This window comes from Bubalus bubalis, chromosome 8 (assembly GCF_019923935.1).
Source record: "Bubalus bubalis isolate 160015118507 breed Murrah chromosome 8, NDDB_SH_1, whole genome shotgun sequence".
Taxonomy (NCBI): Eukaryota; Metazoa; Chordata; class Mammalia; order Artiodactyla; family Bovidae; genus Bubalus; species Bubalus bubalis.
Window position 1 is genome coordinate 76,113,465 of NC_059164.1, and position 23,707 is coordinate 76,137,171.

The window sequence follows — 23,707 nt, forward strand, 5'->3', positions numbered from 1 at the left end:
AACCAGGCTTTGGGCTTCCCTTGTGGCTCAGATAGTAAAGAATCCACCTGCAATGCAGGAGACCTGGGTTCGATCCCGAGGTTGGGAAGATCCCCTGGAGAAGGGAAAGGCTACCCACTCCAGTACTCTGGGCTGGAGAATTCCATGGACTGTAGAGTCCATGGGGTCATAAAGAGTCAGACACAACTTTCACTTCACTTTTCCTGGAGTGAGGGGGACAACAGGACCCTGGGAAAGCAGAAGCCAGGAGGGCAGCACTTAGCCACCAGGAGCACAGGCAGGCTGCTCACTGCAGTGGGCAGTAACTTACTGTAAATGGTCAAATGGCAAGGCAGAGGACAGGAGGGCGAGGCTGGTATGCAGGCCCTACAGAGATACTAGAGTAGAGGGGTTCCCAGTGTCGAGAGAGCTGCTGGGAGCCAACTGGGGTCCTGCCTGATGTATACAAAGAAGGACACCACCACTGAGTGCACTGCTCCAATGCAGGGTAGCAATCTCTGAGCCAGACTCGAGTCTCAGAAAGTGCCTGAAGGAGAGGCCAAGCCCCCAGAGAGTGAGCTGGTAACACTGATACTGCAGGGATGTCCCACCCCACCACCCCATTCCATCACTTACTTCGAGGAAAACCTGTTCAAGGTGTGTGGAAGAGAGGGTCTGAGACACTGTTGAAATTCAGAGGCCCAGGTGGCCAGCAAGGTCCCCTTCAGGGAGGCGGCACATCCAGAGAGGACATCTGAAAGCATGCCATCTCTTCAGAGATGCAGGGCACATCTGGATGCAAGTCATTACACCAAGCTTGGTCCCCGGTGGACAGAACGCATGGGTCTGGGGGCCCAAAATAGGGCAGTGGGAGTGGCCCTGGTCACCATCAATCCAAGAGACACACATGAGGAGCGTGTGCCCCCAGCCCTGAGACTATTGGCTCTGTAGGTTCTGAGAGCCTGGCCCTACTGATAAAATGCTCCTGTGAGGGGAAACAAAAGGGATGTACACTTAAAACTGCAGTCTCCTCCTGATGCCACAGACAAGCAAGCAGAGAAAGGCGGCACTGTACTGCAGGGTTGGCCTGGGTCATGAAGAGGAGGTAGGGAAGCTGCTGCATAATGGGGACAGCGAGGTGCCTGTGTGGCCTTCAGGTGCCCCTTACATGCCCATAAGTGAGCAGATACACATCTTTTTCCTCTGTCCCATCCTGCTTCCTTCCCTGCCCTTCTCCTGAGAACATGGCCTGAATCATCCAACACAATCTCTAGTTTCAGGCTCTGTTTCAGGCTCTGCTTCTTAGAGAACCCAGACGTCTCTGAACAACAACAAGCGACAAACAGGGAAAACTTACAACTCACTTCCCGGTGAAGGGGGAACTTACCAACCACACTGAGTGCTGGGGAAGATGTATGGAAAACCACAAACCACTCAACAGGAAAACGGCTACAGAAAGACACTTAAGAGATCTGACTTGGGAAAAGATATACAGCTTCACTAAGTATGAACTGTAATGAAACTAACTAAGACCACCAGATTGGCAAAGATCAAAAAGCTGCATGTACACTGTGTCGCTCCTTAGAGTGTGGATAACAGGCATTCTCCCAGACTGACAACGGTGTCTACCAGCTTAAATCTTACATGAAGGGCAACCTGGAAATGTCTGTCAAAATAGAAAGAAAGCTTTACACCCAGAAATTCTACTTCAAATTTAACCTAGAGAGTTAGTAAAATGTGTGTAACAGAGACAAATATGTACGAACAGATCACTGGTTACATAAAAATATGGTTCCGCTAAATAATGGAACACTACACAGCCAGCGAAATGGACAAGGCAGCTCTATGTGCCCCAACCTTCCAAGATATGTCACGATCCGTTGTTGCCTGTAAACAGCGAGGTGCAAAGGACCCACTAGGTAATCATCTGGGGACACACACGTGTGATCTTATGTACAGACAAATCCCCCTTGCAGGGGCACACAAGAAACTGATGCCAGGAATTCCTTCTGGTGGGGTGGGGGTGGGGGTGGGGACTAGGGAACCTCTTTTCACCAGGAATCTCCTCACCATCTAAATTTTGCATCATGTCCATAACTTATGTATTTAACTTTTAAAAATACAATAAGTAAGACACATTAAGAAACCAAGATGCTTAATGATGCTTCTAGATGCTTCATCAAGAAGCATCCCGGGGTGAGGTGGGGGAAGCATCCTGGGTTTGGGTTTGGTATCACACATGTGAGTGGCCCACTGCTGGGCCCAGAATTCAAAGCCAGAGTGTGAGTTCACAGGGCCCAAGCCTGCACTGCACTGTGTTCCTCCAGGACAAATGTCAGCTTGGGATGGCAACTAGAGGAAGGATGCTTCTGCTTTAAAAAGGCAGGGTAGGGATTCAAGGAGAAAAAGAGTTAAAATGGTACAGTGTTGCTGTACACAGCAAGCATTTAACACAGAGAAATCTACTACTACGTGCCTCTCAATTTCATGTTGCTGCTGCTGCTGCTAAGTCACCTCACTGGTGTCCGACTCTGTGTGACCCCATAGACGACAGCCCACCAGGCTGCCCCGTCCCTGGGATTCTCCAGGCAAGAACACTGGAGTGGGTTGCCGTTTCCTTCTCCAATGCACAAAAGTGAAAAGTGAAAGTGAAGTCACTCAGTCGAGTTCCGACTCTTAGCGACCCCATGGACTGCAGCCCACCAGGCTCCTCCGTCCATGCGATTTTCCAGGCAAGAGTACTGGAGTGGGGTGCCATTGCCTTATCCGCACTTTCATGTTAGTAATGTTCATTCTAAATACAAAATACTTTCCATAAAGAACCATACTCCAGTATGTGGGAGTAAAAGTTTCCTCACCACTAGCAGGCTGTGTTGCTGTCACAGTTTTTATTTTATCAAAGTAATACACGTGCTCAGTTTAAAGAAAGGTTACACAGTCCCCCAAAGTGTTTATTAACAAAGAACAATCTGGCCCCAATCCAGGCAACGCTATACACCGCTCCCTAGGGGCAGCAACTCTGGGTCTTCTGGACTAGGACTAACTTTCTAAATAAAGGCTTTACGTTGCTACTGCCTGATTCATCAATTTAGACAGGAGCTGGTGATTTCCAGTTATGGCAAAGAAAGATTCACCTCTCTTCTACCACCACTCCCACTTCTTCCTTTCCTCTCACAATTTAGATTATCTATTACCTAAGCATTACCTGGCACTTATATCATTCTGTTCTGTATAATTCTACTTCATGACTGTGCCAAGACATACAGAAATCACAACTTTATGCATAACCTTTCATTTTTTTAAAAACCTTTAAGATAATTATAAATCACATGCAGTTGTAAGAAAGAATACACAGAGATCCACTGTACACCACGCCATGTCACCCCCTAAGATAAAAATCCTATGATCACATAGGACCACAACCGGGATACTAACTACATGGTCAATTTACAGAACATTCCATCACCAGGTCCCTCCCATTTCTCTCTTACAGGCATACCCACTTCCCACCAACCTGGTCCCCTCCTTAAGCCCTAGCAAGTCCTCTCTGTTCTCCATTTCAATAACTCTGTCATATCAAGAAATGTTATAAAGGGGAATCATACAGTATGTAACTTTGGGGATTGGTTTTTCTTCAGAGCTTAATGCTCTGCAGATTCCTGGAAGCTGTTGAAGGAATCAGTAATTCTCGCCTTTTTACAGCTGAGTAGGGTTCCACAGTATGGCTGTCCATCACTTGTTTAACCATCTACTTATTGAAGGACATCTGGGTATTTCCAGTTTCTGGCTATTATGAATAAAGTGGTTTTTAATATTCATGTACATGCTTTTGTGTGGACTTAAATTTTCATTTCTCTGGGAGAAATACTCAGAATGCAACAGCCAGGTCATATGGCAGTTGCAGGTTTAGTCTCTAAGAACCTGCCCAACTGTTTTCCAGTATGGCTGCACTATTTTACAAGCCCATCGGCCATGCAAGAGTGATCCTCCCCACCCTTACCAGCACTTGGTATTCTCACTAATGTTTTAACTTTAGTGATTCTGGTAGGTATGCAATGATGTCTCACTGTATTTTAATTTGCACTTCCCTAATGGCTAGTGATGCTGAACATCTTCATGTGCTTATTGCCATCTGAATACCTTCTTTTGTATGAAACGTCTCTTCATGACTTTTGCCCATGTTCTAATCAGATTATTTGCTTTTCTATTATTAGACTTTGAGAGTTCTTTATATATTCTAGATAAAAGACCTTTAGCAGATAGGTGGCTTGCAAATATCTTCTCCCAGTGTTTAGCTCGTCTTTTCACTCTCCTGATGGATTCTTTGGCAGAACACAAGTTTTTAAATTTTATGAAGTCCAGTTTACCAATTGTCCCCTTTTTGGTGTCAAGTCTAAGGACTCTGCCTACTCTGGGTCCTGAAGATTTCCTCTTATGTTTTTCCCCTAAAAGTGTTATAGCTTTACATTCTACCTTTAATTCCATTGTCCACTCTGAGTTAATTTTTGTGTAAGATGTGAGGTTTAGAGTGTAGTTCATTTTTCTGCCCATGGGGGTCCATTGGCTCCAGCACCATTTGCTAAGAAGACAGCCCTTCCTCCACTGACTTGCCTTTGCACCTCTGTCAACAATCAGTTGGGTATATTTGTGAGGGTCTGTTTCTGGGTTCATGATGCTGTTCCACTGATTATTATGCTGATCCCTCTGATGCTACCACACAGTCTTCATTGCTGAAGCTCTAAAGTACATCCTGAAATCAGGTGAACTGACTGCTCTCATTTTTCTCTTCTTTTCAAAACCTTTCCATATAAATTTTAGAATATTCTTGTCCATATCTGTAAAATATCTTGTTGGAATTTTGATAGGAATTGTATCAAACCTATGTATCAGTTTCGGGAAAACTGACATGTTAACTAGGCTGAATCTTCCAAACCATAAACGTGGTATATCTCTCCATTTATTCAGATCTTTGATTCTTTCATCAATGCTGTGTAGCTTCCAGCATACTAACTCTAATGTGTTTCATTAGATTTATACCTAAGTAACTGCATTCATTGGAGAAGGCAATGGCACCCCACTCCAGTACTCTTGCCTGGAAAATCCCATGGATGGAGGAGCCTGGTGGGCTGCAGTCCATGGGGTCGCTAAGAGTCGGGCATGACTGAGCAACTTCACTTTCACTTTTCACTTTCATGCGTTGGAGAAGGAAATGGCAACCCACTCTAGTATTCTTGCCTGGAGAATCCCAGGGACAGAGGAGCCTGGTGGGCTGCCATCTATGGGGTCACACAGAGTCAGACACGACTGAAGTGACTTAGCAGCAACTGTATTCATGTCTGCAATTTATTTAACCTTAGAAAATGAGTTAAAAAGTGTTCCCTCCGTTCTTGTTTTTCTGGAAGATTGTGCAGCCTGTTAACTCTTTAAGCACTTGATACAATTTTCCAGAAACCACCTGAGCCTGGTGAAGTTTTTTACGGGTGTTTTCAAATTAGATACTAAACTACTTTAATAGTTATAGGGCTCTTCAAGCGATCTATTTACTAGTGACCTGTGGTAGTCTGTGCCCTTCAAGGAACCAGCCCATTTCTGGGCTGCTGTTTAAGGGTGAGAGTCATCTTTAGTGCTGTCTCATCAGCCCTTGTCGCCTAGCATTTGAAGGATGACCGTCACTTCCTTCGGGCCCCTGATGAGAAGTCTGCTGTCATTCTGTCTTCCCCATGGGTAAAATGTTCCTTCTCACTGCTTTCAGGACTCTCTGTATTCACTTTTCAGAAGTTTCACTATGACAAGTCTTAGTGTGCACTGCGTTGGGTTTATTCTGTTGGTGGTGCACGCAACTTCTTGAATCTTTAAGTCTGTCTCTTACCAAATCAGAGAAGTTTCAACCATGACTATTTTAATGAGTTTTTCAGCTCTCTCCACCCCACCCCAGCCAGCCATCTCTTCTCCCTCCAGGACTCTGATGACACAAATGTCAGAAAATCTGCTCTAGTTCCACAGCGGGAGGGAGCACAGGTGGAGGGGCTGACTCCCCACTGGCCCCTGCTGCCACCTGAGTTGGGGGGCTCGTCTTCCCTGCTGGGCATGGTTGGCCTTCCAGATCCCCAAGTGGCCCCCACTGACAGGAGGGCTGGTGTGTGTCACTGCTGCTGTCTGAGGGCAGAATTCCAGGCTCCCTACGTCTCCACTGTCACCTCAGTTCCACTAGGCATTCTTCAGGGATAAAAGTCTCTGCTCCTTACTCAGCCTCCTCTGGGGTGGGTTCTGGTCCCCACCTGGCCTTTGCAAGCAGAAGCAGTGGTGGGGCCACAGGTTTTTTAGTCACCTTTGGTTGGAACTGAGCAGGTACCGTTAAACATTTTCTGTCCTGCTAAGCCATTCTTTTCTTGGTCTTTTGGCCAGAGGGAGTGAATTTTGTTGGTTCTTCTTGTTTGCCAGCTTCTTCAGCCCCAAACTTGAGATAGATGAAGGAAAACAGAACTGGGGAACTCACCACTGGGTCGCAGCTTGGGTCCTGAGGTCTGCTCTGCCATCTCTCTACCTTTCAGTCTTCTTATAGTTGTTACATATACAATGTCCAGGATTTTTAGTTGTATTTAATGGGAATAATAGGGGAAAATGTTGACTCCATCTTCCTGGAAGCAGAAGTCCCCGAACTTTTTCTTTTTTTCCCCCAAAAAAGTATTTTGCTTATTTATGGCTGCAGAGGGTCTTTGTTGCTGCAAGGCCTTTCTCTAGTTGCAGTCAGCAGGGGCTACTCTTCACTGCAGTGCTTGGGCTTCTCACTGTGGTGGTTCCTCCTGTTGCAGAGCACAGGCGCTGGAGTTCAGGCTTCAGTAGTTGTAGCACATGGGCTTAGGTGCTCCACTGCACGTGGAATCCTCCCGGACTAGGGTTCAAATCCATATCCTCTGGACTGGCAGGCGGATTCTTAACCACTGGACCACCAAGGAAGTCCCCCAAACTTTAAATTTTCATGGTGTAATATACGCCTACCCTTTCACTTGCTTTGTTTCCAAAGCACATTCTGTCTTCCCAATTCATCAGCAGCCTCTACCCCAACATATAAAACCATCCGCACTCTGTTCTCCCAGAGCTGCTCTGGTCTGTTTTCCAGATTCCTGTCCTGGGAATTCCCTCTGCTCCTCCCTGTGCCTAAACTCCAGTTCTGGACCTGTGTTTTCCATTCCCCTGGTGCATCCTTGCGCACTAAGGCAGTACATCCCCCGGGAACCTCGTCAGAATGGGCTCTGCAGGCTCAGGTTTTAGAGAGCTGATTTGTCTGGTTATTATGACCACAAAGGGATCCTTTCAATCTGAGAGTCATGTCTGTTGGTGAATTCTGCGAAACACCCTTGCTGTCTTAACAACTTCCTCCCACTCTCCTCCATTTCTTCTTCTCATGAGTCAGCTGCTAAATATCCTGGATAGATTCTGTAATTTTTCTCTCTCATCTTTATTTACTTTATCTTTTGGTTATCCTTTCTGGATGATTTTCTTTACCTTTTGACCCCTCTAAAGAATTGCTTATGATATATAATTAAGATATTTTTAATTCCAAAAGTTCGTTTCCACCTGTTTTCCTGTTATCTCACAGTTAACAGTATTTCTTATTTTTCCGACAATACCACATACTTTTATTTTTCCTCCAGTTTCTGCACTGTTGCCACTGCATTCATGTTTACTTCTTGTGTTTGTGCTGGGCTCTGTCCCTAGGTTACATGTTTTCCTCAAACATGTACTTCTCCTTGGCTGCCCATGACAGAAGCCATGAGCACAGGCAGAGCTGCAGAGCATCGCTTCTTTCAGGCTGGCGGGGTGGTCACAGCAGGGTCATGTGAGGAAGCACTTCTGTGGGCTGCGTGGCTTCCACATAAAAGCACCCCTCTGAGGATCCCCCTTGGCAAAGGCCTGGTTGCAGGCCTTCTGAAAGCTTGAGGGAAACGGGGTTGGCGATTCTCACTGTTCCAGACAGGTTTTGACTCAATCTGCTCGTCTTCCCACTGGGTCTCTCCCCACCCTCCTCTGGGCCAGGTGCCCCCATGTCTAAAGTGCCCCTAGTGCTGAGTCTCCACCAGGGAGACCTCCCACTTCCCACCATGCCAAGTGAGAGCGGACCCCTCCGCACGCTCACAATGTGCACGGTGCCTCCCCACACCCCCACACACCCCCGAGACCAGCTGGACGGCTCTGCATCCTCTGAGGGACGAGGGTCCAGCTCCGAGGGCTCCGTGAACTCACTACCCCACCTTCATCAGCTCCTCTGCAAGTTTACGGGGCTCGCTCGTTAATGCTGCACCCTTTCCCATTCTCTCTGACCGCACAGTTTTATACCTTTGTATTCATTTCTTCTCACTCCAGTGTTTAGAGGAAGCACTAAAAATACAGCAGTGCACGTTCTGTTAATCCACAAGCAGGCACAGTCTCTGACAGGATTCAGAAGCCTGTGTCCTAGGCTGTGACAAGGACACAGGGGGCAGCTCTAAGCCTTTACCAAGGAACCGGAACACACGGCCAGCCTCTACGAGTAAGGAGGCGGCTTGCTCCCGGAGAGAAAACCAGAAATGGGGCCAGAAAACAGCAATCTGGGGACTGGGCACCCGGGTATCAGGCATACCACCACGGGTGCACCACCGAGTGGGAGTCAGCCGAGGTGCACGTGGGGACGGGTCCCAGACCGCAGCGTGTGGTGCACTCAGAGCCTTTGCTGGCGACAGGCAAGGTGTGTCCTGCGGCCGTGGACTTACCTTCACCTCCTTCTCGATATAGTCGCTCAGCAGTCTGTCGGGCTCGACGCGCTCGGGCAGGGACAGCACCACAGTGTGCAGAGGGCGCCTCTCTGTCACCTTCTCATGGGCTTTCTTATCTCTACTCTTTTCACCTTTTAGGAATACTCGTTTAAACGGCGACACAATTCCAGGCTGCAGGCAGAAACGGCAATGGTTGGAGTTCATTATTCACAAAGGCTTGGTGTTGTACCCACGGCTAACAAGCAGAAGTGGCCCAAGCCACTGCCACAGTCCCCGTGCAGGCAAGGGCTGGCCATTGCTGCCAGGGTGGACCAGGCCGAGGGCTGCCTCGGGTACCGAGGGGCTTGTCCCTCACCTGTTCACAGACACTTAGAAGATTCAAAGGACAGTTCTCAAGGTGAGTAAACTCAGGAGACGAAAACAGGGCAGAAACGGGAGATTCCCCCACAAGACAAAAATGCTACATTGTTCCACCCCTCCCGGCTCTGCCGGGTCACTTCACTGCAGTCTTTGGAGAAGGTGGGGAGGTGTGCCCAGGCCTGTGGCATCAACAGAAAATGCAGTCAACAGTCACAAGGCCACCTCTACGCTCTCCTGTGAAAGTGTGGCCTGTGCTCCACTCTCCCCTCCCTCTGCCAGGGCCTCAGGGGCTCAGGGCGCTGACCAACACCTAGGTGAGCAAGCTCACCCCCAAATCAGTGTCTAGACCAGCCTGAAGGCCAATCTTGCAATCAAAGTAAACCTGCAGAGCAAGAACAAGGGAGGTCAGGGAGAATGAAGTCAGCCTCGCCTGTGGGCCCAGAAAAAGGTCTGGACCCCTCCCGGCAGCTCCGAAGGGCTCTTTGGAGGTGACCACTTCCAGTCACCTAAAGGAACATAAAAGCAAAGACAACACACCAGCATGCAGACTTGGCAGGGAAATGTCACTAAACACAGGGGCGAAACCCAGAGCTGGTGACCCATCCCAGACGGAGAAGTCACCTTTCACTGTCCTGTCTACAATGCCGCAGCTTGCCTGCCTGGGCAGGACCCACAGCAGGGATACCTCTGACCAACACTTATAGGAACAATGTACATGTCACCAAACATGCTCTAAAAGCTCTCGTTTCCATTTCTCCTCTGCATGGGAAATTCAGCCACCCGCCATATCCCACCCAAAAGAATGCCACAGAGCCGATGATTCTGTGAGGTGCCTCGTCAGCCCATCAGTCTCACAGATGGCGGGTGGAGAGGGGCAGTGACTCCCCCACTAACGCAGGTGAGGCCTTGGGGGCCTCCCGGGAGATCCTGCAGGGCCTGCCCCACACCCACTGAGACGCTCAGCTATAAAGGCCACCCCACCCAAAAGATACCCTCCACAAAGTGAACCCCAGCATTCTTCCTGCTCCTTCTAGCCAGAGTCGGGGTTTTCTCCTCTGCTCCTTGGTCTGTGCTCATTACCCCTGAGTACTTGGCACCTGGATATCTGCCTTTTACTCCTCTGATCCCCCAGAGTAGTAATCCTGGAGAACCCCTTCCTTGTGGCGGATATCCGCCTAGTTGCTGCTCCACACTCCAGTGCAGCCCCTCAGTGCTTCATACTGGATGTGGGGTGGGGTGGGTGTAAAATAATGCTGATATGAGGCCCACAGGGCTAGTGATGATCATGACAACGTGCATGTGGGCCTTCATTTACTTTTTGTTTATATATGTGAAATTGTTCAAAACATTGTTATTTTAAGGATATAGTTCCCATCTACAGCTGCTTACACTGACATGAGTTTGGGTAAACTCCAGGAATTGGTGATGGACAGGGAGGCCTGGCATGCTGTGGTTCATGGGGTCACAAAGAGTCAGACACGACTGAGCAACTGAACTGAACTGAACTGAACACTTAAGCCATGGACAAGATAATCAATACCATCATCACACAGACAGCGTCATCTCCACCATCTCAGAACTGCAGAGTGGACAGAGGGTGCCCCTTGGAGGACCCCGTGACGGCTGACCCCAGCTCTCAGACAGACCACCCTCCTGGTCCTCTCAGGCTTCTTTCTCCTCCCTCCCACAGGCACTGTCAGCCTAGCACAAGTTAGGAGAGTGGGAGGGAAGAAGGTGGGGCACTTCAGGTGAAATTCGGGGGTGGGGGGCGGGGTCTGGACCAGGTTGTTGCCATGCAGGGCTCACATGGAAATGGTGGGAAACGGTCACCCACAATTTCCCACTCAAGCACCGATAGTAAACTTTACATTGAAAGGGAAGCTGGGAATGGAGTAATATAAACATCATGTTTCACCAGTGTGACTGCGGCAGACCAGGCCAGGCCATACTGAACTGTGATTCCATCTCTGGCTGGCATCCCACACAGATGACGCTTCAATCCTGTTCTGCCTGACTGTGTATCTGCGCTGAGAGCCTCCCAGCTTCTATGATGTACAAGGCACTGCCCTAGGGCTGTGGAAATACCAAGGAATGTAACACGTTGCAGAGATGACCTATGTCCAAAACTGGCCAGAGTAAACATCTGTCCCTACACCATTTCTACCTATTAACCTCACAGAACTCACTCTCTCAGATCATAACCAGCGGGGGCACAGACATGGTTGATCCTGAATCTGACGGTACGTGAAAACAGCTCAGTTCAATCTGTCTGATGTTCCACCTTGCTACTCCTCTACACCTGGGAGCAACAGGAAACCAATTCGGAGGTGAGAGGTTTTGCCAAGGTCAGCCAAACCACCAGGGCCACACACCGCATGCAACCCAAGCTGTTGTTTTAACAATGAGGGACGGGTTATAAAGTCAGTCTGTGTTGGAAAGGACCCAGAGCCCAAGACCTACAACCCACCTTAAGGAGACACTCTGCCAGCCGAAGAAACCAGGACGGCCCACTGCAGATGCCCCTACTGCTCAGGGATCAGCTTTCCCTATGCTGAGCCCCACCCCGCCTTCCTCTGCCTTTACCTCTTGTGACCCAGCACCCCACAGGGGAGAAATAAAACTGGTTAATGAAGGGGTTTGGTGCCTCTGCCAGCCAGGCATCAGGAAGGTGCTGCGGAGCCATGAGACAGAATCCCCACCCTCAAGGCGGTCACCACCGAGCCCACAGCAGATGAACAGGGACTAAACCCACAATGAGAACTGCTAGTCAGGTGCCTCAAAGGTATGCTTCAGTGCCAAAATGCCCTGTATTTAAAGGAGCTACCCTGGCAACAAGGCATGCCCTGTGATGGAGCGTGGTGCCAGACCTCCACTGCTCACAGGCTAGCAGAGGCAAAGGGAGCGGCCCCTGCAACCCGGGCCGCACACCAGACCACCTGGTCAAGCGTGAATATGGCCTAACTGACTGGGAATCAGACACAGCTTCCCGAACTCAGTCCTTAGCCTTGCATACACAAGGCACCATGTGCTTTTTCTTAATGTCCCAAAGAAGTTTCACCTGTGGCTGAGCCTTCCTAGAAAGTGGAATGTTGAAACCATTGTGTAAAGAAAGACACCCTAGCAAACCTGCAGCCTTCCTCTGCTGCTTTGCCCCATTTTAGTGCAGAACGGGGGCAGCTGCTCCACCCAAAGAGAGCAGGCATGTGACACAGGAGATGCGTGCCCAGCTCCCACTGCAGGAGCTAGAAAGCACACTGGCTGGGAGTTGGGGTATGGCAGGCATGGTGGGGGCACCTCAGCTTTTCCAGAAACACAGTGAACAAGACGGCACCTCAGGGTTTTGGAACTAATGGTGCTTTTAAACATGAAATGTAAAAGGAAGTTCCAGTTAATACGTTATTGACCATGAGATTTTTGCAGAAACTAACACCTGTGGCCAGTGATTTGTTATGTAAGTGAAAGCTGAGATGTCTCTGGTCAATAACATTCAGGTAACAAGACATATTAACAGGTCTCTGGTCAATAAGTTGCTTAAAAAAAGAATACACTGACAATTAAAAATATTCTTGACATGCAGAATCAGGACTCCATTAAATGATTGTGGATTCTTTAATTCACTGGAATAGCCTCCAAATCAATAGTTTTTTAAAAAATGGTTTTAGCCTCTGCAATTGTTTACTCTTCACTCAACAGGTATATTTATTGAGCACTCGTGTTCATCATCACCAAAACGATTTTATAATCTTCGACCCAAAAGACGGAAGAAAGAGCCCCTGGAAAGAGCACAACACCAAGCACAGTTTCTCTTGGTGAATGTTGCCCTGGCACTGATGCCACCCGGAGTGCATCTGCGTCCCAGTCTCTTGTGAAGAAACGGGGCCCTGAGTGTTGAAAGGAACTGGCTGAGGGTCCAAGGCACAGAGCCAGGGAGCGGACGCAGGGCTTCATGCAGACGTCGCATGCGCAACACACGCTGCTTCCTAGAACTAGCTCCAAAGTGAATCCTGCTGCTGCTGCTGCTAAGTCGCTTCAGTCGTGTCCGACTCTGTGCGACCCCATAGACGGCCGCCCACCAGGCTCCCCCGTCCCTGGGATTCTCAAGGCAAGAACACTGGAGTGGGTTGCCATTTCCTTCTCCAATGTGTGAAAGTGAAAAGTGAAAGTGAAGTCGCACAGTCGTATCCCACTCTGAGCGACCTGATGGACTGCAGCCCACCAGGCTCCTCCGTCCATGGGATTTTCCAGGCAAGAGTACTGGAGTGGGGTGCCATTGCCTTCTCCGAAAGTGATCCCTAGATCCTCACAATACTCTTGGTAAAGGACTTCCCTGGGGGTCCAATGGCTAAGACTCCACACTCCCTATGCATGGGGCCCGGGTTCGATCTCTGGTCAGGGAACTAGATCCCACATACTGCAACGAAGATCTGGTGCAGCCAAAGAAAAAAACAAATATTTTTTTAAAAAACTTTTCCTGCAGTATTTTCCATCTTATGCTTGAAACAACTTTTGAAGTTGGAAATCTCAAATGTAGCTTTTAGTTAAACACACACAACTGACTCTGGTCCACTTAGTACTTTCCTAGAGGAGGACCCCAGGATCAGGCTGGCCTTGAGCATTGTTAGATTACAGCCTGGCCTAGACTCTCACTTGAGGTGACGAGGCTCTGAGTATCTGCATATCCTAAACAAATTCTCAGAGGCTATGTTCTCTGTCAGAGCGTCTGTTGATTAATTTACAGTAAGAAATGCATGTGCTGAGGAAGCAGCACAACCACTCCTGGAAAAGCAGCCTCCACCTGGAGACCAAAAGGAATGATAAGGTGAAAACACCTACCAACTCGCTCCTCGGGCACAACTCACAGCTCAGCACATTCTGGAGAAAGTGTGTGGCAGTGAAGGAAAGAAACCCGTGCTGGGAACCTCGAATGCCCCAGTCAGTGCTCAGGAAGCCTTATTTACTCCTTTAGTAGGTAACACAGAACTGCCCCTGAACAAAGGCTTCAAGAGCAAGGCCCTGGGGTCCTTCAGTTGGGCATTCAGCAAATGTCTAACGGGCATCGAGCCTGTGCCCAGCACTGGGGCTATACCTTGAAGGACCCCTGTCCCCACCCCAGGGCCCCTTCTGCTGAGGGAGGGAGAAGACAGCAGCTCGGCGACGCTCTGGCTCCACAGGGCTGCAGGGCAAGGCCAGGGGAAACACCAAGGCCAGAGGGTAGGGTGGGCAGAGCCACAGTTCTGTCCAGCTGGGCAAGGCAGTGGCTACTCCACCCAGGTTCAGACCTGCCAGGTGCGCAAGGCACCCTCACAAATTCTCTCCTATAAGTACACTGTTTAAAACGGCACCGCAATATTGCCTATCTTAACTCCAACTACCTTCCACCACTCCCTGTAATGCAAATCAACAAATTTATAAAGTTAAGTAGTTCAGCACCTACCAACAGAAAAAGAGCCTTTCTTAGGTGCCTCGGAGTCCTAAATAAAGAACAGGACACAGCCAGCGCCCCAGGACCTCCTTACAGACTCAAGTTCCCCATCTCAGGGCTGGGCGTGAACCTGCCCTCCACTGCAGCGGCTTGCTCCACTGACACCCAGTGTCTGACCCTCCACGGGCAGCCAAGACCACTTGGGCCGGTTACACAGCCCCCTCGTCTTCCCTTGGGTGTCACAAATGAAACTCAGGCACAAGTCCGCAACTGGGACTGCACTTTTTCCTGACCTTTTCCCTAAATCATTTTCAAACTCAGATCTTGGGTCCTGACTGACTATAAATTCACAGCAGACCTGACACCCACAGTCTTTTTACTCCTTAGGCGAAGATGGACAAACCCAACCACCTACAAAAAGCTCCTCATCTCTCTCAACAGCCACTGGTTCTCAGACCCGGAAGCCAGCAGGAACCCTCCACCACCCCATGCTCCCAAAGTGAAGGTCACAGGACCCAACAGTCATTCTAGATGGCTCTTTCCACACTGGGCTTGCACCTACCTCGTTCTCCATGGGATACCCTGTCAGAAAGTCTGTCTGAGGAGGAATTTCTCTGGAGGAATTCTGGTTCCTCCCCCTCTGCCGACAGTTACTGTGCATTCTCCTCTGTTCACTTCTGATCTGGTTGAAAAATATGGTCAGATGTTCGCCCTCCCTCTGAAAAAAACATGTGAATGAACAGGAAGACCATAAACCACAGCTTCCTTCTGCAAACCCCAATGAAGCTGTTTAGTTTTTTGAAAAAGTTAAAGAGGCAGGCAACACCCTGAAACTCCTGACAAAATCCAAACAGGCTGCGCGCACAAAAAGATGCAAAGAAAACCCACACATCTTCATACTAAACCAGTGCGTCTTCTACCTAACCCTACACATCTTCTTACTGAACCACCACATCTTCTAACTAAACCAGTGCATCTTCTTACTAAACCAGAACATCTTCTAACTAAACCAGTGGATTTTTCTAATTTAACCAGCCCCTCTTACTAAACCAGTCAAAGTAAACCATTTTACATCTTCTTACTAAACCAAAGTATCTTCTAAATAAACCAGCATATCTTCTTACTAAACCCAATACATCTTCTTTCTAAACCAGCACACCTTCCCTACTATCTCTAGCATGTAGAGCCTATGGGTGGCCTCCCCACATTTCTAGCCAATATGGTATAGCCAGCTGAAAGACATTATTTTGGAAGTCCAACCATTCTGCAAAACCAAACCACAAAGTTAGAAAGAATGAACAAGCAAGCTGAGAGCACTGTTGGGGCTCCCCCTCCTGACCACGCAGTGTCCCTGATGCAGTGGGAGCGCCCAACCTGCCTGTTTCAGGCTGAGTGTTGTCTGCTTTGGGGCACAGCAGTCCAGGGGTGCTTGGACAGAGCACACCTCCATGACCCCCAGCCTACAAAAGCCTCTACCTGCTTCCAGGACTCTTGAGTTTAAGATACAACTTTGAAACTAAAGAGTATGTCCCTGAGCAAGCTCACTTTTAACTTCTTCAAGGTCAAATCTGATCCTGAACGGGGGAAACTGGGTTTGTTGATGCTGAAGATTCTTAAACTCTCTAGATAGTCCAAAATGGTTGCAAAGAGGAGAAGCTACTTAATTAACCATTTTGGTTAATTAGAGTGACCATATATAGTCACAACTCAAAACATAACAAATATAATACAATTTTACTAATATTAATTAACATTAGATTCAGTTCAGTTCAGTCACTCAGTTGTGTCCAACTCATTGCGACCCCATGAACTGCAGCACTCCAGGCCTCCCTGTCCATCAACAACTCCTGGCATTTACTCAAACACATGTCCATTGAGTCAGTGATGCCATCCAACCGTCTCATCCTCTGTTGTCCCCTTCTTCTCCAGCCTTCAATCTTTCCCAGCATCAGAGTCTTTTCAAATGAGTCAGTTCTTCGCATCAGGTGGCCAAGTTAGATTTGATCAAATTAAGGTGCTAATTTTCAGTGGTTTTCTGCCCATAAAAATGACTATTTCATATGGTTCAATTTAAACTGCAACAAAGTTTAATATTTCTAGATTCTGAAAAGACTGGTTCAGAACAGTCATTTCATGCCTTAATTACTACCACACATGCTGCAGATGTAGAAAATACAGTAAACCAGGAAAGCAGTACCGCTCTAGATTTGTTTGAACAAACATCTGGTACTGTCTGGAATATCTCTTTAGAGACACAGGGCACTGCATGTACCATCTGGGCTCCAATTTCTCCTTCTTTATAAAAGCTGTCCCCACAGAGCAGGATCAGGTGGTCCTGAGGGGAAGGGAATCAAGAGTGAGATACAGAGACCTCAGGATACAGAGCGGTCCCCATGCCTCATCTCGGCTGACTGTGGGGCCTGAGTCTGCTGCCTGCTCCCCAACAGGTCCCCCTGCATGCACACACAACCCTTGCAAGGCCCCAAAGCTGCCACACCCAGGGAAACAGAGGAAACTAAAGGAAACCAACCAGCTGCACATGTAAGCCTACCTGTTCTGCTCTCAGAGATGCAATGATCACCAGGGTAGGCATGGAAGAGAAAGACCAGGGAGCACAGAGGGCAAATGAGAGCCTGGACAGGCGCTTAAATTCTAAAGGGTTTAGAGGCATTCAAGGATAACAGCATTCATAAATGCAGTTGAGGAAGAGGGAGGGGCATTTCCTACAGACTGTGAGGCTCTATCTAACTCAAGTGTGATGTTTTTTGCAAGAACGCTTCCATCAGGGGGCACATGATATGGGGCAGTGACCTGCCTTGGATGGCTATGGACTGGCCCCTTTGCCTCATATTTGGATATGATATTTTTCAACAGTCTAATTCCGCCATTCCTTCTTCTTCTATTAGCAGAAATATTTACATAAAGAGGGCTTTTCCCTCCTAGACTCTGATAACCCTGAGGTACCAATCATTCAGAAAAGTTAAATGCATCATCCTTTCTCTTTGGCCATAGCTTTCACAGAAATGCCGGTTCCCTGAAACCACCCAAGGTGAATGGTCCATTCAGTTCACTTCATTCAGTCGTGTTCGACTCTTTGCAACTCTGTGGACTGCAGCATGCCAGGCTTCCCTGTCCATCACCAACTCCCAGAGCCTGCTCAAACTTACGTCCATTGAGTTGGTGATGCCATCCAACCATCTCATCCTGTCATCCCCTTCTCCTCCCACCTTCAATCTTTCCCAGCATCAGGGTCTTTTCCAATGAGTCAGTTCTTCGCATCAGGTGGCCAAAGTACTGGAGTTTCAGTTTCAGCATCAGTCTTTCCAATGAATATTCAGGACTGATCTCCTTTAGAAAGGACTGGTTGGATCTCCTTGCAGTCCAAGGGATTCTCAAGAGTCTTCTCCAACACCACACTTCAAAAGCATCAATTCTTTGGTACTCTGCTTTCTTTATAGTCCAACTCTCTCACATCCATACACGCTGCTGCTGCTGCTGCTGCTGCTGCTGCTAAGTCGCTTCAGTCATGTCTGACTCTGTGCAACCCCATAGACAGCAGCCCACCAGGCTCCTCCGTTCCTGGGATTCTCCATACATGACTACTAGAAAAACCATAGCTTTGACTACATGGACTTTTGCTGGCAAAGTATTGTCTCTGCTTTTTAATATGCTGTCTAGGTTGGTCATAGCTTTTCTTCCAAGGAGCAAGTCTCTTTTAATTTCTTGGCTGCAGTCACCATCTGCAGTGCTTTTGCAGCCCCAAAAAATAAAGTCTCTCACTTTTTCCACTGTTTCCCATCTATTTGTCATGAAGTGATGGGACTGAATGCCATGATCTTAGTTTTCTGAATGTTGAGTTTTAAGCCAACTTTTTTAGTCATCTTCTTATGGATGCGCCAGGACACCACAGGCCATTGGCGGCCTCTCCCGCCACTATTAGTGGCATAGTGGAATCTGCCACTATTCCGATGGGCACTGCTGGTTGCAGAGTAAAGTGCTGTCCTCAGGCCCACCACCACTCACCAAGGATGCTACTGCCTCCTGGGGCTCTGTGCCAGAGAGAGCGAGGAAATAAGCATTCTGTGTTTAACAGAAAAACCTCCCGAGTTTATAGAATTCAAATTTAGGATTATAAGGCTATTGATTACCTTCTTTGGTATTCTCTGCACCCACCCAATCCTCCTAGGATGAAAGCCAGTGAATAATGTTGCTAATGTAGGGCGGCTGTGCCTGGACCGGACCGAGACCCTTGAGCAGAGGTCTTCCCGTCGCCACGCGGTCGGGGAGGGTAGCGGGCTCGTGCGTGTCCTTTTCGGTCGCCACTCAGGGGCGCCTGTCCCATCTTCCTCCCTCCTCCTCCGGCCGCAAGAGCAGCACACGCCACGCAGCCCTTCGGGGCTGGACCCTTGCGTGTGGCCTCCTCTGGGGCCGCGGGTGGTGGGAGACTGAGCAGGAGGGGCCCCGCGTTCCCTGCCTTCCAGGGCGCTGCCCGGGGTTGGAGACTACAGAGTAGCCATCCTCCCGAGCCCGACACCTCTGCTTTCGGACCGGCCCCCCGGCCCGTCCATGGCTGCCGTCCAGACCTGCGCGTGGTGACGCTGACCGCGGGTCGCATCTGGCCCGACTCCGCCCCTCCGGGGGAGGTGCTGCCCACGTGCTAGGGGAGCCCCCTCCCCGTACCCCGCTGCCTCTGGGGGGGCCTGGCCTGTAAAGCACAGGTTCCGAGAGGTGCCCCTTCCCGCTCCGAGGGCACAGGCGCGGTTTGCTGTTGTGGGAAGAGTGTTTCGGGGTTTGCGGGGACGCGTGGGGGTCTGGGTACCCGGGGCCGGCCTCTGCTGCGGTGCTCAGACCCCCACGGGGAGCGGCCTCTCGGGCGCGTGGGCCCCCAGATTCGCACCTGGCCCAGGGTCGCCGAGGCGGCCCTGGAGACCTAAGAGCAATACCGCTGCCCACGTGCCACCCGCAGGCAGCCGGGCGGTAAACCCTGTCTCTCTCCTTTAACGGAATCTCCGTTTCTAGAAATAACCCATTCGACGTAGCCTTAATGGTCCGTAAGGAAAACATTTCAGTTTGAGGTTCAAACTTCAGAAGGTACAACTGACGGCGTTTTAGGGGAGGGTCACACGGAAGCTGAACGTTGCCCCCGCTAGATGCCCCACCTGGGTCTGCTCCCGAGTCGCTCAGACCGCGTGGTTCGCTGCTGTAATGCTCACCTGTGAGATATTTATTTGAACGAGGGGAGGAGTTGACCGCAAGAACAGGGTACACAGGTGGTGCGGAGAAAGCAGGTGAAGGGCAAGCATACCAAAGAGTGGGGTGACGCCGAGGGGCCTGAAGCTGGGTGGGCGTCCGCCCGAGGGCCCGCCCCCTCGCCGTCACTCACGCCGCGTCCTGCGTGAGGCCCGCACCAGACCCTGTAAACAGCCGTGTGTGCGTTTTACAGCCGTTTTTAAGAACCTAAAATGGGTGTAAATGTCATACCTGTGGGGGGCAGATTCTCTGTATGTTTTAGTTAACAAATTCTTTGTAATGTGTTTTTTTAGAGATCTTAAAATTGCCTTTGCACTGAAGTATTTTCATAGCTGTTTTCCTCTTTTATTCGTTTGTTAACGTACCGTACCTAATTTTTAAAGTATGTTTTTAAAGCTTTTATTTTTTAAGTTGAAGACATTTTGGCCACTTTACATTTAAATTCTGATGAACGTTTTGGCTGAATGTCTCAATATCTGATGAATGTGAATTTTCAGATTTGACTTTATTCTCTGCACCTGTTTTGTTTTTGGTGTTTGTGGCAGTAGCGAGTAGTTACAAGGCATATTTAGAGTCTGATTATTTGCTCTGCTCTTTCTTCACCGTTCATTGCAATTTCATCTGCTCTTTCTTTAGTTTTTAGTTTCTATCCTTCAGCCTTAAAATAGAAGCTTCTTGACGGTTCGCTGTCCTCTTTCTGCCTGTATCCAGACGGTTATCACTTACCTCGTATAATTCAAGTCTCCTTAGGACAGCTACTGACCGTTACACGCCCCGATATGTCTTCTTAAAATTGTTTGGGAAGTTCCTAAGTGACTGCGCCTGACAATGTGAGATGGACCAGGGGCATGAGTCCAGAAGCCAGGGAAGGACGAGAACCAGGGAAGGGACATTTCAGACAAGACAATGAGACTCCCACCTGGCGGTGGGCAGTGCTTACTTGCCTTAAACTGACCTTAAAGCAAGTAATTTAAGTATCTTCCTTAGTTTTGAAAATCTTACTCATAGCTGCACAATAACCACGTATTAACATCTCCCCCATCGGTCCGGATGTCTGGTTCCCAACCCGCCATCCCCCAGAGCTAGCGTCCCCACTAGAGGGGACCCGCCCTCGGGACCAGGGCCAGACCCTCCCAGTTGCAGCCACGTTCTGGCTGGGAGAAGAGACGCGCTCTTGGCCACTCCTGTTAGAACCCCAGTCAGCCCATTCCTGTGCCCTTGACTCCACGGGCAGACACAGACCAAACGACCCCCAGGGGCACGGCCGCGAGGCTCGCTGGGGGCGGAGCTTCCGCAGTGACAGGCCGCAGACGCCTAGTTCACCTTGTGAGACTTTGCAGCTTGAACTATAGCAATGCCTCGCACACAGTGTAACTATTCTTAAATTCACGGGCATCAACCACAAGTTCAGGGCAACCTAAGGGGAGTTTCCGGCCTTTTTCTTTAAAACCACTAAGTTCACCTGTTTTGCACTGATTATGAAGAACCTAATGCAACCACTTCTGCTTATCTTGAAATTAATGGTATTTATTTAACAACTCAGTGTAACAGCTTGGTATGCACTTTCTTTTGGAAGTTTCCCATTTCTAAAAAACAGGAAAAATGTCAGCTGGCAAATGCATTCATTCTGTTTTGTTTTTTTTAGTTAGAGGGTAGGTGAATGGGGGTGAGAATCGTTTTGATGTCCATAAACAAAGCTTTAATGAAGATGTGTCGGAGTATTATTAAAGTGTGATTCTACTTTTGCAGAAAAAATCTAAAGATCAGTTTATATAGCTTTATTTTTTACCTTATCAAAATATACAGAATTTTAATATGCATATATTGTCTCTGACTTAAAATTATGTGCATCTGCATTGCTGTTTAAAATGTTCATTATGTAATGTGATAAAGAAAATCTTCAAAAATATATTTAACACGAATGGTATCTATAGGTATTGTCATCATAAATACTGGAATTTATTTTTAAATTATTGAATATAGTAGGTGTGTTTAAGATAATAAATCAACCTCTGAACAGTAATGTTTAATTGATAATTTATTAATCTGCTTTGAAAAATTAAATGAATTAAACCAAAAAAAAAATATTGCTAATGTAACTATATTCCATAAATCCTAAAACAATTTTAACAGTTACAAAATAACAATACCAGTATTATATTTCCCTGGTAGCTCAGTGGGTAAAGAATCTGCCTGCAATGCAGGAGACTAGGGTTCAATCCCTGGGTCAGGAAGATCGCCTGGAAAAGGAAATGGCAACCCACTCCAGTATGTTTGCCTGAGAAATCCCATGGAGAGAGAAGCCTGGCAGGCTACAGGGCCTAGGGTCGCAAGAGTCGGACACAACTTAGTGACTAAACCGCCACCACCATTATTACTAATAAAATGATTACTGAAAACAATTTGTTTAAAGTTTCTTTGTGACTCTTCTTGTCCTTAGTGCATGTCCCACTGCCGGCCTGCTGTCAAATTTCTATGATTTAATTAACCGAAAGAATTCCTCTCTGTGAGGTTCCATCTTGTTTGGTTTTGCCATTTTTATACTTTGCTTTTGATTTTTTTAAATGACTTTATTTTTAAAAAATGTTTGGATTCAACTTGTAATACTGTAAAACATGGTTTCAAACTCACAAGGCCCATGCTAAGAGATTAACCCCTCCCCAGTAGATAACAATCTAAAAAGCATCAGAGCATTCAGATCCATATCCAAGCACAAGGCTCCATGCTGCCTCCCACCCTGCTGAGGATGTTCCACAGTTTAGTGAGCCTGTATCCTAGAAGTGGAAAGTGGCCAAAAGGAACAGTTTGGTACACAAACTGCTTCATGTTTTTGCCAATGTTTCCTTGGAGGTTTCTGGAAGTGAGATGCTGGGTCAGTCAGGGCACCTTAGTTCAGCCAGGCATTGCCCCTTACAAGTTGTCAGGGCTGTGCTGGTCAGTTCCTCATGCGTGACCAAGCAGGGATTTCTGCTGGCCTGAAAGGTGAACAGGGGTAGTAGCTCATTCTTTTTTTTCTTTGGTCTTAATTTACACTCCTCATTATGCAAGAGTCTCAGTTGCCTTTTCACACATTTAAAAGCCATTTACATTCCTTTTTCAGTCTTTTCCCATCTCTTGACTTGTTTTTTCCTATCAGGTCCTATTTTTGTCTTCCTTATTTTTAGAAGCACCTTACACAGGGAGTAGCTACTTTTTGTTCTGTAAGTTGCAAATATTTGTTGTCTTTTTACTTTGCTTGTTGTTTAGTCGCTAAGTCACATTCTTGTTTGCAACCTTATGGGCTGTAGCCTGCCAGGCTCCTCTGTCCATAGGATTTTCCAGGCAAGAGTACTGGAGGGAGTTGGCTATTTCCTTTTCCAGGGGATCTTCCCAACCCAGGGATGAAACCTGGGTCGCCTGTATTGCAGGCAGATTATTTACCACTGAGTCACCTGGAAAGAATTTTTACTTTTTGATGTTCATGTTATCAGATCTTCTGAGTTTTTCCCTCACTGCTCTGAATTTTGGATAATGAAAGGTTCCACAGCGCCCACATCAATGAAGAATTCACCCATCTTTTTGCCTAGTACCTTTACGGCTTAATCATTTTTGCTTTTACTTAAACCTCTGAACCACCTTTGTTCACTCTAGTGTAGGAAGGATGGATCTGCGTTTATACTTTTCCATACATCTGTCCAGTTACCCTAGTACCACCCATCAATCAATATCCCCACCGCTTCAAAATACCATTTTACTGTGCTCTTAGGTTCCCCATGGAGTGAGGTCTGTTTCTGTATTTTCTCCACTTCCTGAAGCTTATTCCAGGACAACCCCACAGCTTTCATCAGGGGGATGACAGCATGACCCAATCTGGGGTTGTTCCCTTGTTTTTCTTCTTTTTCAGAGATCGTTCTTGCCTGTTTATAATACAAATGAGCTTTAAGTCAAGTGATGTCGCTCCATT

The 23,707-nt window shown here is 48.0% G+C and overlaps 1 protein-coding gene across 6 annotated transcripts in view; it reads right to left on the bottom strand.

Annotated features, from left to right (window-relative positions):
* CCM2 (CCM2 scaffold protein) overlaps positions 1–23,707 on the bottom strand; it is a 56,943-nt gene that overhangs the window by 21,923 nt on the left and 11,313 nt on the right. For 2 of the 6 annotated variants that reach the window (XM_025291337.3, XM_045166425.1), the window contains exons 1-2: positions 15,077–15,232; positions 8,730–8,903 (exon numbers count right to left, since the gene is read on the bottom strand). The exons of 1 other annotated variant lie outside the window; for it this stretch is intronic. In XM_025291337.3, the coding sequence (XP_025147122.3) occupies positions 8,730–8,903; positions 15,077–15,175 (273 nt within the window). In that variant the 5' untranslated portion in view covers positions 15,176–15,232. Of the gene's footprint in view, positions 1–8,729; positions 8,904–15,076; positions 15,233–19,727; positions 19,878–23,707 lie in introns of those variants that run through there. 3 more of the 6 variants (XM_045166426.1, XM_045166427.1, XM_025291335.3) reach the window with 3 other exon arrangements.